A 19,636-nucleotide genomic window follows, 5' to 3' on the forward strand; every position below is an offset into this window, starting at 1 on the left:
CGCATAACTCTTCCACTACACTATTTGCTACATGTGGAAGTAGCACCAGGAAACTAAAAAGATACAATGGTAGGGGACAAGTGCTAAAAAAATAAAGGCCTTGATTTAGTCAGGGGAGTAGACATAAGGGACTAGTCATGTATCAGCTGCTGGGGATGTAACCATGGCAACGGCGGCCCCAGGAGGTGGTGTTTACATCGTTACCGGCGGTGAGCACTTCCATCCTCAAGGCCGGACCCTTTCTTTTCACTCCTAGGTCTTTATTCTGCCATTTGACGGTGGGTTGTCATGTGTGTGTAGGTCACCCCCTCCCGAATCAAATAATAATTTAATAATAACCACCTACTTCATGGAATACCAAATGTCACTCACTATATGTTTGCTTGCAACTCCCTGTTTGATCACCTCATTTGTTGCCAGTGATGGCTTATTTAATGAAAATGGAGGAATAATAAATATCACATTGGCGAAGGTAAAATTGAAGGCATATGCAATAGCTGTGCCTGGGATCCGAGCTCATCTGTACTGCATCCGTCTGTGAGCCTGTGGTGGGTGGGAACCTGTCTCCCCAGGGCACAGGGCCAGTGTGACATCCGGGTTACCACACTTTACCCTCCCCAGGTGTCCCCACTGCACCATGGAGGCACTCTTAATTTACTTAACTGAACAGCCCATCATAATGAAATTAATAAGGTTAGGTTACACTTGACATTTCAAACAATCAAAATCAAGTTACAGCATCAAACACAATTTACAATAACTGATAATTCTCATTAGTCACCTAAATATCTCCGTCTTTCAAACAAGTAGTGTAACTCAGGAACCACTGCTTCTGCTGAGCTGATGGAGGTAGTGACTGCTTTCAAGGCAAACTAATGGTGATCTGACAGCTGCCATCTGCTGAAAACCTAAAGGCAAAGAGCATCCCTATTGATGTCTGAAGGACCCAACTGAATGTGGAAGGACACTAATTTTAACTTTTTACGTTTCAGATCTGGGTGAGCTACTGCTACTTGTTCTTGTCAACTCAAGTGTCCAGTGCCTTCCCGAGAACCAGTCCCTGCGTCTGTCAAACAAAATACTGGAAGAGTTATGGCGAGGCGAATTGCAGCGGTCTTAATTGATCTGAGTGGAACAATTCACATAGAGGATGCTGTCATTCCAGGTGCAATTGATGCCCTTAAAAGGTTTGTTCATTTACAATTTTGTGGGTACATATAAAAGACTGTGTCATATTCAATGATAACAACAAATTAATATCTATTTATCAAGAGATAGGTTATGATGAAACTATTCCATACATTAAAATGGAATAAACCAATTGGTGAAAAGTATTTACTAAATTTGAATTAATGTATCAGTTTCATAAATTAGTAAAATTTGATAATTTCAAGAAAAATCTTCATAAAAATTAGTCTTATGAACAATGTTGTTTTTCTTCTTATCAAGAATTTATTTTTTTACATGAAGAAGGCATTTTTTTCAGTAAGATGCTCCTGTTATTTTCTAAAGTACAAATATATTTCATAAATTGTACCTTCCAGATTACGAGAAACAAACGTCAAGATTAAGTTTGTTACCAACACCACCAAGGAGTCCAAGCATGTCCTGCATGAGAGACTAAAGAGAATTGGCTTTGGAATTGACATTGAGGAAATATTTACATCCTTGACAGCAGCACGACAGTTGATAGATCAAAGGAACTTGCGTCCATACATGCTTGTGGCCGATGCAGCAAAGGAGGATTTTTCTGGTGTCAGTTGTGAAAATGAAAATGCTGTGTTGGTTGGCCTGGCTCCTGAGTACTTCAATTATGAACACATGACAAAAGCCTTCAGGTTGGTAAGTCAAATATTCTCAAATAACCAAACTAAGTGTAAACAATACTAATATGCCATTTCCATCACTTAATATGAATGTAGTAAAGACAATTATAATACTATTCTGGTAGAGCATAATATATATTTTCCATATTTTTTTTCTTTATAATGTGCTGTCCATAGTGTAAGTAGATTCTCTTGAGGGGCCTGATGATCATCCCCAACCTGTTAGTGCGATGGGCAAATTTTACTTAATGGGTATGCCATGATATGCGACTAAAACCACGCAGAATTTGAAACATTATAACCTCGTCTTATATAAACTAACTAGAAGATTACTATGACTAGAGAATGTAATGAATGGACTGTAATTTTTTTTTCCCTTACAGACTGCTACTTGACGGAGCTCCACTCATTGCGATTCACAAGGGTCGCTACTACAAGAGGAGTGATGGCCTGGCTCTGGGCCCTGGGGCTTTTGTGTCTGGTCTGGAGTATTCCTCAGGTTGGTCACTTACAACTATCTATCTCTCTATATCCATCTATCTATCTATATCCATCTATGTATCTACATTTACCTATCTATCTATCCATGTCTCCTAAGTCTTGTGTCCTCACAAGAACTTCCTCCAAGAGCATTGTTATGGCAGAAGTTTCCAAAAATCTCTTCCAGCACTCCCTCTCAGCACATTCAGTCCCCTCCCTACTATCTCTCAAATGCTCATCCAGTCTATTGATCTATTTCATTGGTGCACCCACCCTGACACCACCTCTCTCTTACACTCATATTTATTTTATGTTTCACCCATTCAACCTCTCTACAATCTGTGCTGTTACACCTATACTGAAATTCACATTTTTATATATTTTTTGGATCCATTTTAATACACCACATGTGCATCTTGTGTAGCTCATTTCCACCATCCATATTTGTGACTGCTATGCTACATTCCACTTCTTTGTCTCTGATGCATATGATAAGACTTGGTAGTATATTGTTGTTTCTTACATCTTTGTCTACCCCCATGCTCATACGTCTCCTTTTCTTGGTTCTCCCCAATGCACCTATATACATCTGCCCATTATTGCTCTCTCCTTCACTTTCCCTCCATGCTCCATGCAGTCCCTGGGTACTCAAATTCAATCACTTCCTCTATCCTCATTTCCGCAACCAGATCTTACATTACTGTGCTCTCTGCCCTAACTCTGCTGGCATTGTCTTTTCTCTTGCCCTCTCTAATGCTGTTACCTTACTTAGCCACTATTTACTTTCTTTTTTTGCTTGCTCTGTCAGATTCACCCACTATAACATGTAGCGTTCTCTCATTTTCTGCCAACAACAGGCAGTGCTAATTTTCAGAGGGACACAGGGCATTGAATTGTTGAGAGGTATATATATACAAAATATCATAAAAAGCAGGCACCACTGCTCAAGTCTATACAATAATGAAAAGGTTTCATAGAAAATAAAAGCCAGAAACACTATGTGGCTAGTGTGCTTAGCCACAAATATGTGGTCCCAGGTTCAAATCCCAGCCTCAGCTGTCGGCATGCAGCTCACCCAGCTGTTCATCCTTCCCTGAGGCCTGGTCAATAAATGGATACCCGGGGAAACCTGGGAAAGGTAAACTGTGGTAACTAGGATGTCACACTGGCCCTGTGGTATTGGGTTCATACCCGCCACAGGCTCAAGGGCCGATGCAACAGAGACGAGCACTCCAGCCACACTCAGGTATAGTGTGTGACCCCAACTTCGCCTTTATGCCAACAGTACCTGCCCTTTCCATAAATGCCACAGCACAAAAGAGTAAATCATATATGAACTAACATAAACATAAATAAAATTAATTCGGACTTCATCATTCATCAATTGTACTGTGCAAACACCTTTGTATGTTGTTTGATATACTGTATGTGCTGACGGATGGGCATTAGAATCTGATCCCCACCTACTTTTGCCAAAGAAAATCAGTATTGGACTGTCATGACAATGCAAACTTTTCTTCATCAGGTTGTAAGGCAGAGGTAGTGGGCAAACCTGAACCTGCCTTCTTCCACTCTGCCCTGCAAGACCTGGGATGCTCTCCCTCGCAGGCAGTCATGATCGGCGATGTGAGTCTAACCTTGGCTGCCTAATCCATGTTGTGCATTAACTAGGAAAATTTATTAAATCTCAATCTAATTTCAATGGATTAGTAATTTCCTGAGAGGCAGGACAATGAAGGTGGTGGTTGGTGGGGTGGTGTGGAGTCCCACAGGGATCAGTTCTCAGTCCTGTCTTGTTTCTGATTTATATTAACTTTGTTGTTGAGAACTTTACTTGCAAGTACAAAATTTTTGCCGACGATTTGAAGATATATCTAAAACTCAGCCTGAATGCCTCGTCTACCTTATTAGATTTGTCTGTAATACAGAGATATCGACAAGCTGGTGTCCAGAGCTGAATCATGGAGACTTAAGATAAATACAGACAAGACTGTAGCCCTTAGGTTTTCTCATGGCACAGCGCCTAACCCAGATCCTTGTTATTATATGAATGGCTTCCCTATTCACTTTGTTGACTGCATCATACTTAGGACTGTTGATAGACATCACTCTGAAGTTTCATCAGCATATTCGTGTAACTACCAATAAGGCTTCAAGTATAGCTTCTAACCTTTTGAAGAGCACTGTCAACTGCGACTCCTCATTTATGTTTTCCCTGTATCTAACTCACATTCACCCTGTCAGTGACTTTTGCTCAGTCATTTGGCACACCGGATATGAGGGAGACCTCACACTGCTGGAAGGGGCTCAACGTCGCTGGACTAAGCAAATCTCTGGATTTAACAACATGGAATATAATGCATGCCTTGCTGCACTTGGCTTATTCTCAGTGAGAGGTAGGCTGCTCAGAGCTGACATGATTAAAGTGTGGAAAATATTTAATGGACTCTCACCTATCTGCCCGTCTGATGTTTTCCAACTACTAATGGGAGATGCCAGGACCTGAGGCCATGCTTTTAAAATATTTCATCAACGTATTCATATTGAGTTACGCAAAAGATTTCTCTCAAATAGGGTCATTAATCTTTGGAATGCCCTGCCACCCTCAGTTGTGTCAGCACCTAGCCTGTCAGTGTTTAAGAGATTACTAGCGGCACACCTGGGCGATAACCTGTATGAATACTAACACCATGGACAATGCCCCTAGTGCTTACAACACACTTTCCACAGTGTTTTAAATCACACGTCTCATTATTGTTAAGTCATCTCGTATACTGTGGTGTGTTGGCATGTTTGGAGCTCCATGCCTCTGGAGCTCATCCTGGTAAGAAATCAGTAGTGACTTGTTTGTGAGGCTGCCTATTCATGTCTCATTTTGTTAATGATTGTGAATTTAAGGGAAACGTAGCACTGATGAATGAAAAGTACCAGCAAAGTATGTTTACAGCACTTTAATAACCTTTAGCTGTATCAGAGTAATTATCATCCTAATATTAGCATCAAGAGCTGTCCTATTATCTTTGTAACTGATTTTCCTGCATTTGACATGTTAGCACTCATATAATAGTAATTTAGATAGCTGGTGCAGTCTGAGTAATGACGTTTTGGCTTGGCAGGATGCGCGAGATGACGTCTGTGGAGCCATGAACGCTGGCCTGGCCGGCATCCTGGTGAAGACAGGGAAGTACCGGCCAGGGGATGAGGGCCAGACTGACCCGGCACCCTCGCACGTGGCTCAGGACTTTCCAGAGGCTGTTGACTTTCTCATCACTAATTGGCTTAAGCCACAATAAGAGGGAGATATTTATATCTGACTATTGACTCTGGGCAGAGTAGTTGTGGTGTAGTTGTGGTGACTCAGGAGCATTAATTGTTTTGTGTAAAATACTAATAAATAATAAACATGGGATTATCTAATTTCTCATGGCTATTTTTTTATGATTAGAAGGTTAACTGGTGGCACAAACCTAATGGTGACACTTTAAAGAAAAAGCAAAAATTCACTTCACAAAAATTTGCAGTATTTTAGTAAGTTGGATTTCTTCTTTTAATTGTCATCAGATGTTAGGAAATTATTGCAAGGTAAAAGTAGAATTGGGGGCATACTGGGTATGCTAAAACTACATGTGACCTCCGTGCTCATTTCCGTCCAAGTGGCCCTCGTGCTTGTGATGGGCAGCATTTTGTGGTTAGTGTGTAGGTATGGTGTCCTGGAGGACCTGGGTTCAAATCCGGCCCACTGTTGTGCCTGACAATTTTAAGTCATCGCTGAGTGGCCTAGATTTACCCATATACTGTCCTGACGACCACCTATCAACCTGGACTCTAGGAAAACTATCTAAAGAAGGTCAAGTGGAGTTCTGTGGGGCAACATGAGCCAAACAAGAATGGCATCACTATAAAACACCTGCCCGTGCTACTAATGGATTGGGGTCAACAAAAAAAGACAGGGCAAATGCAACACCCAGGTTGCCAAAGGTTACCTTCCCCATGTTTCCCCAGGTACCGATAAATTTATCCAGCAGCCTGAAATGGAGGATAGACAGCCGTGTGTCAGTGAAATGCACGCCAACTGCCCACTTAGATTTAAACCCAGGCCCGTGTTTTTGTAGCTATGCATGCTAACCACTACGCCGTGAAGGCATCTCAATGCTGCTCTGAACAGTAAATACAAGACTTCTGACGGAGCATGCTCCAGGCCTAACTAGAACTCACGCCCTTGTTGCTTGTGGTTGTACAGAATTCTGGGCCTAGTATACAATGTCCTGAATGTCTAACAATGGCCCTGAGATGAGCCAGCTGGGGCATGCATTAAGGATCGGAGGTGACTAAAGATAGTTGAATAAGGTAAATAAGGGTATTTAAATAAAGTGAATAAGGATAGTTGAATGACAAACATGATGAATACTACACAAGACGTCACTAACCTGTACACAATCTCATCTGGGTTAAGGCTGGAACTCTTCTGTTACTTGGAATGCCTTGAAATTATGGGAGAAAGGCGAAGACCCGCACACAGAGGCAGCACAACACACAATGACGTCCTTCAGTGACCTTCACCTGCACGAACAAATGAAATGAAACAGTGAAGCTTCGAACTCATAACCTTTTTGGTAGATGTTGATGTATATCCATTTTAAATTGCCCATGATCTCCTGTGGTACACTTGAGAGAGATGAGAAAAAACGTAAGAGACAAAACCAAAGATCAAAAGAATATGTGTGTGTTGGATGCTGTTATATCATGAACAGGATAAAAGAACCGATCGAAGCTGTACGAAGGTCGAGGTACCGAAGCTATACTAATTCGGGCACGTAGAGTGTTGTGTTAAACATGAGCCATAAAGGGAAAACATAGGAGACAAAACCAAAGATCAAAAGAATATGCACGAGTTGGAAGCAGTAACATCATGATCTTTGAGGAATCGAAGCAATACGAAGCGGAACCGAATCAATGTTGACCAACGTTGCCAGATTGTCGTACTCAGCCTCTTATGTCTGACAATTTCCGACCCCAAAACTGCCTCCTCGACCCCAGCAATTGCCTTCATATATATTTATCGTTAAAATGGTTGATTATTGGTGTTTTTTGGCGATAGCTATGGCTCAGAAACCGGTAAATACGAGGCTCTGAGTACGATAATCTGGCATCGGTGTCTGGTCCCGGGCAAGTAGAGTAATCCCTTTCAAAAAACCTCCTTATAGACTTTCCCTTTTCCTTTTCCATCCCGTTTCCTTTCCATCAAACACACGCAGCGACCGCCACCTGGACAGCCTTTGAAGGGGGTCTGTGGGTCACTCAGTCCGCCGCGGTGTTCCCTTGTGGTTTTACCTTTGAAAGTGTCACATGAATGAGGGAATGGCGCGGCGCAGTGACGTGGCAGGCTGGTTCCAAAATCTCAGAGCTGGCTTCGAACTCGTGTACTTGTTAGATTGGTTCATGTTCTTTTTTTCAGCAATGGAGGCAGCTCAAGAAAAAAATAAGGTTTGATGTGATTTCTTTTTGGATATTTGATTTGGATGGTGAAATGGTGTGGTATATTCTCTCTCTCTCTCTCTCTCTCTCTCTCTCTCTGATTTCCTTTGGATATTTGATTTGGATGGTGAAATGGTGTTTTATATTCTCTCTCTCTCTCTCTCTCTCTCGCCATTTATCTACATTACGTCACTTTTGGGCGCTTTGTTCCAAAGTGTCGGCAACAGATTTTCACTGCCGTTCTGAAATTGCTGTTCCCCTCGACACCAACCCTCAACATGACCACCTCCCCATCACCCTCGACCACCCCTCTCCCCTTACCGTACCCCCTTCAGTCCCCTTACGTACCCTACCCCCGTCAGTCCCCTCACCGCCTCCCCACCATCGTCCTAGCTCTTATTCTCTCCCCCCAACATCCCCCTTCCCCTTTCCCCCTCAGAACCCCCTTACCCTTCCTCCCCTTCCAGACCCCTCTCCTTTCTCATCCCCCTCACCCTTCCCCTCTCCCCCCAATATCCCTCTTCCTCTCCCCGTCAGAACCCCCTTACCCTTCCTCCCCCTCCATTCCCCTCCCCTTCCCCTCTCCCTCCAACATCCCTCTTCCTCTCCCCCTCAGAACCCCCTTACCCTTCCTCCCCCTTCCAGTCCCATCTCCTTTCACATCCCCCTCCTCCTTCACCCTATCTCCCCCCCACAGCCCCCTTCCTTTTCCCCCTAACCTCCCCGCCCACCCTCCCCACTTTTGGTTTCTTATATCCCACACCCCTTCCCTCTTCCCCCCTTCCCCACCTCCTCCCCGGGGCGACAAGTGCTGCCAACGACATGTAAATCTAAGCGTCTGGTGGTAATAGTGGGCGTGTTTTCTTGTCCCTTCTTCCTCGCCTGCCACATTTTCCCATTTTTATTCCTTATGGCTTTCCTGTAACCATTTTTTTTCTTTTGTATTTAACGTGTTCGCTGGTTTTTTTTGGGGGGGGTCTTGCTTCACTATTCACTATGTTTTTTTTTTATAATTTCTATGTATATGTTTTTTTTTCTTTCGAGTTTTCTGTTTTTTTTTTTTTTTTGTATAGGACCATTTCCCATTCTCTCTCTCTCTCTCTCTCTCTCTCTCTCTCTCTCTCTCTGACGTGCGTGTGTGAGTGTGTGAGAGAGAGAGAGAGAGAGAGAGAGAGAGAGTGAGAGAGAGAGAGAGAGAGAGAGAGAGAGAGAGAGAGAGAGAGAGAAACAAATGAGGGAGTCGTGTGTGAATGTTAATTAGAATTTGTCATTTGATGGGAACAGGAATCCGACATAACATGAATTTAATAATAATAATAATAATAATAATAATAATAATAATAATAATAATAATAACAGAGAAAGAAGGAACATGTATATAGATTCTGTAAACATGGCCATGCTCTCTCTCTCTCTCTCTCTCTCTCTCTCTCTCTCTCTCTCTCTCTCTCTCTCTCTCTCTCTCTCTCTCTCGAAAAAGTGTACAGAAGTGCCGTTACGTGTTGCATTGTCCCCTTCCCCCCCACCCCCCTCTCTCTCTCTCTCTCTCTCTCTCTCTCTCTCTCTCCCAGGTGTTGATAAGCGGGGGAGGCCGAGGGGAAGGGGCAGGACAAGAGCCACTCAGTCGGGGATCAATAGTCAATTTGCTGTCGTGTTTTCCTTGCGTCTGTATGCAAATTAATCCCTGCGAGAGAGAGAGAGAGAGAGAGAGAGAGAGAGAGAGAGAGAGAGAGAGAGAGAGAGAGAGAGAGAGAGAGAGAGAGAGAGAATAGTTGATGGGAAAAGTAAAATGAATGAAAATGATGAAAACTGAAAAAAATAGAGAAGAAAAGGGAATAGAAAGAGGTAAAGCAGAGAGAGAGAGAGAGAGAGAGAGAGAGAGAGAGAGAGAGAGAGAGAGAGAGAGAGAGAGAGAGAGAGAGAGAGAGAGAGAGAGAGAATAGTTGATGGAAGGTTAAAAATGATGAAATGGAACGAAAATACTGAAAACAGCGAAAAAAAGAATAGGGAGAGAGAGAGAGAGAGAGAGAGAGAGAGAGAGAGAGAGAGAGAGAGAGAGAGAGAGAGAGAGAGAGTGGCCCTCCAGAGGTGATGGAAGCTCAATCAAGCCCCAACTTTTATTTTTACATTAACACACTTCTTCTTCCTCTGAGGCTTTACCGAGAAAACTTGTGATTGGTAGGCGAGGGGTGGGCGGGGGGAGCCTATTGGTCGCCTAATGAATGTTTGGACAGCCAATCAAAATGCGAGGCGGTAATTTTGGGGGTTAAAAGACGCCCTAGGCAAGAAAAAAACGCATAATTGTAAATATGAACTTTTCCTCAAATATTAAGTGCATCATGCGAGGGTGTGAAGAGTCGTCAGAGAGAGAGAGAGAGAGAGAGAGAGAGAGAGAGAGAGAGAGAGAGAGAGAGAGAGAGAGAGAGAGAGAGAGAGAGAGAGAGACTACCCACTCGCCTTATTAACCTGTTCATGTGGAGGATATTTGGGCTCAGATACGATTTTCCTCCTTTCCCTTTTAATTTTCGAAGGCCAACCTGAACTTATAAAAGAAAAGACATCATCAACAGAATAGCCTTTTCGATACAGTTATGAAAGCAAAAAAACAATTGAAAACGTAATCATAACAAATAACATAACCCAGAGAGCTAATGACCCTGAGTAAACAAACAATACAAAAACAACAAAAAAAGAGAAGAAAAGGCGAAAAGAACCGTCACAAAATTCTAAACAAAAATGAACCACAACGCCATTCGCAGAACCTTGAGACGTAACACCGCAACAACAACAATGATAATAATAATAATAATAATAATAATAATAATAATAATAATAATAATAATAATAAATAGGCAACCGAATCTTTACACCAACACAGCAGATTCGAATTTCCAGACGAAGAAATCCGATACGATGATGGGGAGGGGGAGGGGAGGGGAGAATCAAGGGGAAGGGAAGGGGTTTAGGGAGAGGGTGAAGAGTACTGGAAGGGGAAAGGAAAGAACAAAGGGGTGAAGATGGGGAGGGGGAGTAGATCATGGGGAGGGAAGGGAACGGGGTAGGGGTGGAATCAAAAGGAGGGAGAGGAAGAGGAGGGAGGGGAAGGATGTGGGACTGGGAAGGAAGTTCGAGGGAAGGGGAAGAGGATGGGAAGATTTTCAAGAGTGATGAAGGGAAGGGGGAGGGGAATGGAAGCGGCGGGACGGGGGTGGGGAGAGGATCATGGGAGGGAAGGATCGAGGGGAGGGGAATGGGAGGGGAGGGGAAGGGGGGAGGGTGTGGGTGGGGCTGGGAGAGGAAGGCAAGGCAAGGATATATGATGCTAAATTGCTTCACAGATTCCATGGAGTTTATAGAGAATAATGACGGCAAGAAGGAGGAAGGGGAGGAGGAGGAGGAGGAGGGGGAGGAGGAAGAGGTGAAGCAGAAGAAAGAGAAGATCAGGAGGAGGAGGAGGAGGAAGAATATATATGCGTCACCTACATTTCCTCTCAACTATTAAGGGAAAACCAGCCATGGGAGAGAGAGAGAGAGAGAGAGAGAGAGAGAGAGAGAGAGAGAGAGAGAGAGAGAGAGAGAGAGAGAGAGAGAGATGGCGTAGGTGTGATCAGCAGGTAAAGGAGGATAATGACCGAGCTGCTACAAAAGGAAATGAAAAAGGGAAAAGGGAAAGGGGTAGGAAAGAGAAAGGGAAAGAGGAGATAAAATGGAGAAGGGAAAGAGACTGTTGGAAACTGTTAGAAAATGGGAAACTGTTAGAAAATGGGAAACTTAGAAAATGGGAAACTGTTAGAAAATGGGAAACTTAGAAAATGGGAAACTGTTAGAAAATGGGACACTGTTAGAAAATGGGAAACTTAAAAAATGGGAAATTGTTAGAAAATGGGAAACTGTTAGAAAATGGGACACTGTTAGAAAATGGGACACTTAGAAAATGGGACACTGTTAGAAAATGGGAAACTTAAAAAATGGGAAATTGTTAGAAAATGGGAAACTGTTAGAAAATGGGAAACTGTTAGAAAATGGGAAACTGTTAGAAAATGGGAAACTTAGAAAATGGGAAACTGTTAGAAAATGGGAAACTGTTAGAAAATGGGAAACTGTTAGAAAATGGGAAAGGTCAGTATTATGACAATTGCTCTTCACATCAACCACTTTTAAAGGTCAAAGAGGGGATCAATCGGGTTCTTATAAGTGTTTCTTTAGGTTCATGGTACAGAAGCAGGGTCAAACTACCACCAGGGTCATAAAACTACTCCTGGAAATGCCCAAGACTCCTACGAAAGCCTTGTCAAATATGTGAACTTGGGCCAAAAGATGTTTAGTAATACCGCAAGAACGAATCAAGGGACGAGAAACGAGTAACAGAAAGAATGAAGGATAAAGAACACGTGGGAAAACGAATAAGGGGAGAGAGAGAGAGAGAGAGAGAGAGAAGGATAGCTACATATATTCGGGTACTGGCAATAATAATAATAACAATAAGTGATGAAATAATAATAACAACAATAAGAGGAACAATATATATGGCGTTGACTAGATTATTATTATGCTGTAGTGTGCATAAATGAAATTGGCGAGTTCATACGAGCGAACGCAATAGCAACCAACCCCATTCTCTCTCTCTCTCTCTCTCTCTCTCTCTCTCTCTCTTTCTTTCTTTTCTTTCTTTTCTTTCTTTTTTTCTTTCTTTACCCCTTTTTTCTTTCTTCCACTCTCTCTCTCTCTCTCTCTCTCTCTCTCTCTCTCTCTCTCATTGATTCATAACGCGGCCCTCGGGAGAATGGCGCCGTCTAATCCAATTTCGTCGCGGGGGTAATTTTCGTCATCTCAACTTCGGCACTCCGGTCGGGGGTTAATGCGGGCCCAAGAGAGGCACTTATCTCCGCGGCGACCTGTGGTTTGCCGCGGCTAAACTGGGGGCTGACGGTGTGCTGGTGTGGTGGTGTCGGCCAGGCTATGTTAGGTTCGGTTCGGTTCGGCCTCCCCCTCTCTCTCTCTCTGGTCAAGTTAACATTCTCATTTCCTCTCTGTCTCACTTCTTTTTCTCCCCTTTGTTCTCTCTCTTTGTCTATGTTTCTCTGTTTGTCTGTCTCTCCAATCATCTGTCTTTTCTTGTCTTTCTGTATGTTTTTACCTATTACTGTCTGTTTCTCTCGCTCCCATTCTCTCTCTCTCTCTCTCTCTCTCTCTCTCTCTCTCTCTCTCTCTCTCTCTCTCTCTCTCTCTCGGGTTGTTGTTGTTGTTAAGTGTGTGTGTGTGTGTGTCTGGAGGGGAGGGAAGCCCAACCTCGCCCTCGTTCTCTCCTTTCTTATCGGCGCTTAAACCTTCGCAGCGATGCCGTAACTTAATGGAAAACGTCCCTTTAGGCTAAGTATAAAATAAGCGTAGACTCGTGTATTTTTCTTTTTTTCTCTCTTCCTGCATATGCTCTTTGCAAGGGGTACTGAATTTATCGCTGCGGCGGCCTCTCTCTGGCGTGGCAAGTTTCCTTCATCTGTTCTTAGGGGGTCGAAGAAGGGGGCAGGAGGAGGAGGAAGAGGCAGAAGGGGGGGGGTGAAGGAAGGGGGGCAGAAGAGAGAAGGGAGGCAAAATTGTCGGGGTGGGAGGGGGCGGAGGGGGAGAAATCGGATCGACTCTCAGGACAAGACTTTCCTTTTTTCCCGAGTCGGCCGTGACTTTCGCTTAAGTCTTTGCCGGGAGCTGCCTGAAGGGGGAGGGGTGGGGAGAGATCTCTTGCCTACTTCTTTTACTTTCTTCTTGGTCACTTTGCCCCTTGAGACACTCCGGGGAAAGGAAGGAGGGAAAGTGTATCATATGTGTGTGTGTGTGTGTGTGTGTGTGTGTGTTCACTGTCACTCACCCACCTAAACCACGACCAACACTCATCCCTCACTCACCCATCACGCTTGCAAGATTGAATGTTTCCTGAATCAAGCTCATCTCCTTTCCCCTCCACCAACCTCCTATTCCTCCCTTTTTTTTCATCCTCTTGCCCACTCGGGAGGTGAAAATTTACTTAGGAGGAAGCGCCCCAGGGAGAGAAGAAGGGAGGGAGGGACGGTGATAGGGAGGGAAGGAGGGAGGTGGTTGCCCAGGTGAGGTTTCTATCAAAGGGAAGGTGAGTGTTACGTGTCTTCGGTAAACACTGGGGTCCATTTTTCCTCTTCCGGCCCTGTTTTTGACTATTGTTCCCGTTTGTTTTTTGTGTGTGTGGAGGAGGAGAACGAGGAGAAGACGTAGAAGAAGAAGAAGAAGAAGAAGAAGAAGAAAAAGAAGACGAAAGACACATTAGCTTCCCCTCTCCTCTTCCGTTCCCTTTTTTTCAGCTATCATTCCTCATTTTTTTATTTGCTGGTGTACGAAGAAGCGAAAGAAGATGTTGAAGAAGAAGAAGAAGAAGAAGACGAAGAAGAAGAGGAAGAAAACGAAGATGATACTGAAAACGAGTAAGAATAAGCAAACAAAGACGAAGAGTGAAAGTAGGAAAGTGAGGAAACTAAAAATCATAATCAGATGGAAGCCACAGACGAATATGAATTTAATGCAGGACTTGGGGGCGACATTTTGGGCCGGGGAAAGAAAGAAAAAAAAAATGATTAACGAGATAATTGTGGAAAACGTGGATTTAATTAAGAGGAAGGAAATTAAGAGTAATAGGAATAAAAAAAATATATAATCAGAGGGAAAAAAAGGGGGAAAGAGCGGAAGAAGGAGAAAGAGGAAGAGAAGGACGAAGATAAGGGGGAAGAGGAGGAAGAAGAAGAAGAATAGGAGTTGAATAAAGGAAAGAGAGGAGGAGGAGGAGTAGGAGGACGAAGATAAGGGGGAAGAGGAGGAGTTGAATAAAGGAAAGGAAGGAGTAGGAAGAGCAGAAGGACGAAGATAAGGAGGAAGAGGGTGAAGAGGAGGAGAAAGAAGAAGAGGAGGAAGAAGGAGTTGAAGAAAGGAAAGGGCAAGTCAGATAGAAGTCAAAGGGCCACATGCGACCTCATTTTGGATTAACCTTTGAAGCCAAGAAAAAAAATCTCGTCCTCTCCTCCTTCTTCTCCTCCTCCTCCTCCTCTTCCTCCTCATTCGCACCCTGCATTGGGGAACAGGTGGAAGATCAAGAAGGGACTGAATCACATAAAAAAATCAATAGGAAATAGGATCGAAACGTATATAAAATTGTAGAGGATAAATGGATTCGAAGCTCAATAAGAAGACTGAATCCCCTAAATAAAAAATATATAAAAGATCGAAACGTATCTATATAACGGAAGAAGATAAATGGACTCCAAACTCTTATTATTATCATTACTATTATTACCATTATTATTTCTTTTATTATTTGAGGTGAATTACTGCATCCATAAAGTTCCTGGTAATTAGAAGCGGATGGAGGCACTAATGGAAGAAGGTGAGATATGGGGGAGGGGTAAGGGGGTAGGAGGAGAGGGGGAGGAGGGGTAGAGCCTGGAGGAAGAAGAGGGGAAGAGGATAAACAAAAAAGAGGAGAGAGGAGAGAGAGGGAGAGAACGGAGGAGGAAAAGAGAGGGATAAATATGAGATAAGAGCTTGGAGCGAGGACGGGGAATAGGAAAGGAGGAAGAAAGGAAGGGAGATGGAGGAAAATAAGAAGAGAAATGAGGGTATGGGAATGGAAACGAGAGGAAAAGAGGGAACTGAACAGAGAAAAGGAGAAGAGGAGGAGAAGGGACAAAAAGAAAATGGGGTGGAAGAAAAAGAAGAAGAGGATAAATAACAGATGAGAAAGGGGAAAGGGGTAAGACGAGTGTGTGTGGAGGGAAGTGGAGCAAGGAGAGAGGAAAGGAGAAAGGGGGAAAGGGGAAGAAAGGGAAAAAGGGAGATGGAATGAAACAAAGGGAGTGATAAATAAAATAAATGAGGGCATGGAGATGAAGAAGAGTGAAAGGAGAATGGAGAATGGAGGATGGGAAGAGGGGAGAGGAGAAAAAGGGAAATGAAGGAAAACAAAGGGAGGAATGAATAAGATAAATGAGGGAATGGAGATGAAGAAAAGTGAGGGGGATAAATTGAACGAATGAAAAGAGAATGGGAGACGAGAGAAGAGAAAATGGGAAACAGAGAAAATCAAAAGAAGAGAATGAAGATAGAGAGAAAAAAAGGGGGAGCTTGCAGAGACGGAAGGAGAAGAAAAAGAGAAAAAGGGAGAACAGACAGAAAGAGAAGAAAACAAATTGAGGGTATGGGGAGATATAAGACAGCAGAGGGGAGGGTGGGGGACTTCGAGAGAGAGAGGAGAGAGGTGAAGAGGAGAAGAGGGAAGAAGAGAGAGAGAGGAGGAGAGATTAGGAGGCAACCAGTAACTCCTCCTCCCCCGCCTCCCGTCACCCTCCAGGCATGGCGCGGCTGACAAATGGGTCCTTATGTTCAACTTCATTTATCAGTTTTCAATTACTCTCCGCCATCATGTATTCACCGCAGCTCTCTCTCTCTCTCTCTCTCTCTCTCTCTCTCTCTCTCTCTCTCTCTCTCTCTCTCTCTCTCTCTCTCTCTCTCTCCACATCACGGTATCATCAGGAAACGTAGGGGAGAAATGTTTACTGACGTGGAAGAGGAGGAGGAGGACTAGGAGGAGGTGGAAGAGGAGAAGGAGGAGGAAGAGGAGGAGGAGGAGGAGGAGGTGGAGTGAGGGGTGCCCGCTGATAGCATCCCTCTTACGGGGCAACACGCTGGTGGACAGGCGCCCTTATAATCTGTTACGAGAGAGAGAGAGAGAGAGAGAGAGAGAGAGAGAGAGAGAGAGAGAGAGAGAGAGAGAGAGAGAGAGAGAGGAAGGGATAAAAATAGGGTTGAGGGGGGCTACCAATTACCCAATTAAGGGTCGTTCATTAGCGTTATTTTGGGGTGAAATAGTTTAGGCCTCCCCTAGCCCCCTTCTCCCCCCTCCCCCCTTCCCCTCTTTCACAACCCCTCATTCCCCATATTCTCCTTAATCCGTCGCCCCTGCCCCCCCTCTTCTCCCTCATTCCCCGCCCATCGTTTATAATGAGTGAGGAAAATTTGGCCAATTAATTATGAAAATAAACTATATAATGACCTTGGGTAAGCCTGATGGGAGGCCCAGGCGTGAGGCGGCTCCTCTTGTTGTTGTTGTTGTTGTTGTTGTTGGGCGTAGTCAAGGAGCAACAGCAAGAATGACAAAAAATAACAAAAAACAACAATAACAACGATGGTTATAGTAGTAGTAGTAGTAGTAATAGTAGTAGTAGTAGTAGTAGTAGTAGTAGTAGTAGTGGTGGTAGTAGTAGTAGTAGTAGTAGTAGTAGTAGTAGTAGTAGTAGTAGTAGTAGTGGTGGTGGTGGTAGTATTAGTAGTAGAAGCAGTGGTAGTGGTAGAAGTAACAGTAGTTGTGGTAGTAGTAGTAGTAGTAGTAGTAGTAGTAGTAGTAGTAGTAGTAGTAGTAGTAGTAGATTAATAATTGATGTCGTTATTGCTGTACAAGATTTAGGTATGAATTATTTCCTTCACTATCTAGTTTTCTCTTTTTCAACTAACCAATTAATTCATTTGATACATTTTTAAAAGTCTACCTTGATTTACGTTTTTTCTTATAATATTTACGAGTACTTACAGTGACGTCATGCATATCTTTTTCACGACCATTCTTCATTCTTCCCTGTCGCTCCTTTGCGCTATTATCCTTCTATTTTCTCTTCCTCCTCCTTCTCCTCCTCCTCTCATTCGTTCTTCACTTACGCTTCCGTGGTTTTATAATTCTCTCCTTTCTTCTCTCCCTTCCTGTCTCCCTTCTTCCCCTCAGTCTCAAGGGGATATTGTGGAAGAAGTGGAGGAGGAGGAGAGAAAGAATGGGCGAGAAGGGAGGAAAATGCATGCGACGGAGGTATGAAGGGGAAGGTAAAGAGCAGAAATAGAAGCAATGGAGGAGAAAACGGGAAACGCGAAAGAAAATGGAAGACATAAAAATAAATAGAGAGGGAGCGAGAAAATGCGAGAGAGGCAAACGATATGAGAGAGAGAGAGAGAGAGAGAGAGAGAGAGAGAGAGAGAGAGAGAGAGAGAATAGGTCAGAGCTACGACGAGGGGAGGTTCAGTAGGATCCGGAGGAGGAGGGGAGGGCTAGAAGTGAAGGACGGGACAGGAGGAGGAGGAGGAAGTGTAGGAGGAGGAGGAGGAGGAGGAGGCAAATAACAGTCATTATCTTCACTGCTTTATGGGTACTCTCGCGTTTTTCATCGTCTTGTTGTATTGCAAACGAACACGAACACTTGCAGGAGAATAGTGAACAAAGAACAGACCCCTGAGAGAGAGAGAGAGAGAGAGAGAGAGAGAGAGAGAGAGAGAGAGAGAGAGAGAGAGAGAGAGAGAGAGAGAGAGAGAGAGAATCATAACAGACCACAATACGTACTTAGATAACTTAAACTAAAAAGGAAACTGAGAAAAGCATGAAAAAAGAGAGATAGAAGAGAGAGAGAGAGAGAGAGAGAGAGAGAGAGAGAGAGAGAGAGAGAGAGAGAGAGAGAGAGAGAGAGAGAGAGAGAGAGAGAGAGTGAGAGAGAAACGGTGGGTAGTTACTTCAAGTTTTATGGTTTAGTAGACAGGAATAGGTGCGTGAGAGAGAGGGAAGGAGAAGAAAGAGGAAATAAAATGAGAAAACAAGGACATGAGACAATTGGAAGGTGGAGGAAAGAAGGAAAAAGTAGATAATTATGGAGGAAAATGGAGAAATAAGCGTTTCGGAAGCAGAGAGAGAGAGAGAGAGAGAGAGAGAGAGAGAGAGAGAGAGAGAGAGAGAATGGAGGGAATTTATAGGACAAGGAACGTTCGCTCTAAATCTCTCTCTCACTTCTCCATCTCTCTCTTCTCCTCCTCCTCATTTGCCGGAGATAAAAGGGACAAACAACAAAGAGGATAATTTATAACCCGAAGGAAAGGGAAGCCTAGGGTCACACACACACACACACACACACACACACACACACACACACACACACACACACACACACACGGACAATATTCGCCCATCGGCTTGTCATTTTGGCTTGACAAGAACACAGCGTTGGTGACAATCTCTCTCTCTCTCTCTCTCTCTCTCTCTCATTCTCTTTCTCTTCATTCATTCAATTATTCTCTTTTCTCAATTCCCTTTCTAGGTTAGCAGTCATCTAGGTATACGTGATGTGTTTTTTTATGGTCTCTCTCTCTCTCTCTCTCTCTCTCTCTCTCTCTCTCTCTCTCTAATTGGGGGAGACAGACAACTGCATATCAGACCAACAGATTTTCCACGATTATTTTTTCAAGCATATTCTTTTTTAATTTCATATATTTAGCTCGCCGTGACGTCAGCCTCGTATGACTAATGTGGCCGCGGACAGGTGCACTAATTAATTCACCTGTTTTATCATTCCCGTTTTTTTCGTGTATTATGTCCGTTATTCCTCGTTCGTTGAGTCTGATTGGTGTTTCTGTTTTTCTGTTGTTTTGATTTGTGTTCGGGGTCGTTGGCCTCCTAAGACAATAATCCTTTATCTGTTTTATTATTCCTATTTCTCTTCTTTTCTTTCGCGTATTATCTTCGTTGTTCCTCGTCCGGTGAGTCTGTGTTGAGTTTGTTTTTGTGTTGTTTTGTTTTATGTTTGGCGCTCTTGTTCTCTTAAGAAAATCATCGCTTCCTGTGAATGGCGGAGCAAACAGAGACATACGCGAACACACATACACACACACACACACACACACACACACACTAACAAACACAACACGTACACACACACAGGGCAGTTACCACCAATCAAACACTTCGCCAAAACAACAACAACAACAACAACCAGCGGAGGGAAAAACCACGAGAAAAAAATAATGAAAAAACA

The 19,636-nt window shown here is 43.5% G+C and overlaps 1 protein-coding gene and 1 long non-coding RNA gene across 5 annotated transcripts in view; one reads left to right on the forward strand and one right to left on the reverse strand.

The window, feature by feature from the left end:
* Positions 1-19,636, reverse strand: part of LOC126981479 (uncharacterized) — a 43,249-nt gene that overhangs the window by 3,136 nt on the left and 20,477 nt on the right. The window contains exon 2 of the long non-coding RNA XR_007733958.1: positions 6,734-6,866. This is a non-coding gene — a long non-coding RNA (uncharacterized LOC126981479). The remainder of the gene's footprint in view (positions 1-6,733; positions 6,867-19,636) is intronic.
* Positions 134-5,723, forward strand: LOC126981478 (haloacid dehalogenase-like hydrolase domain-containing protein 2). 4 transcript variants are annotated; one of them, XM_050832557.1, is made up of 6 exons: positions 134-278; positions 993-1,187; positions 1,545-1,838; positions 2,210-2,325; positions 3,832-3,932; positions 5,423-5,723. In XM_050832557.1, the coding sequence occupies exons 2-6, from the start codon at positions 1,093-1,095 to the stop codon at positions 5,597-5,599; spliced, it is 783 nt and encodes a 260-aa protein (XP_050688514.1). In that variant the 5' UTR covers positions 134-278; positions 993-1,092; the 3' UTR covers positions 5,600-5,723. The 4 variants fall into 4 exon arrangements, with proteins under 4 accessions (XP_050688514.1, XP_050688516.1, XP_050688515.1 ...); XM_050832559.1 differs by having other exon boundaries at positions 137-209; XM_050832558.1 differs by having other exon boundaries at positions 195-256.

Source organism: Eriocheir sinensis, chromosome 48 (assembly GCF_024679095.1).
Source record: "Eriocheir sinensis breed Jianghai 21 chromosome 48, ASM2467909v1, whole genome shotgun sequence".
NCBI lineage: Eukaryota > Metazoa > Arthropoda > Malacostraca > Decapoda > Varunidae > Eriocheir > Eriocheir sinensis.

Coding starts and splice junctions, on each gene's coding strand:
- LOC126981478 (XM_050832557.1), top strand. CDS start 1,093: ATGGCGAGGCGAATTGCAGCGGTCTTAATTGATCTGAGTGGAACAATT. Junction 2,326..3,831: donor TGGTCTGGAGTATTCCTCAG/GTTGGTCACTTA, acceptor TTTCTTCATCAG/GTTGTAAGGCAGAGGTAGTG. Junction 3,933..5,422: donor AGGCAGTCATGATCGGCGAT/GTGAGTCTAACC, acceptor TTGGCTTGGCAG/GATGCGCGAGATGACGTCTG.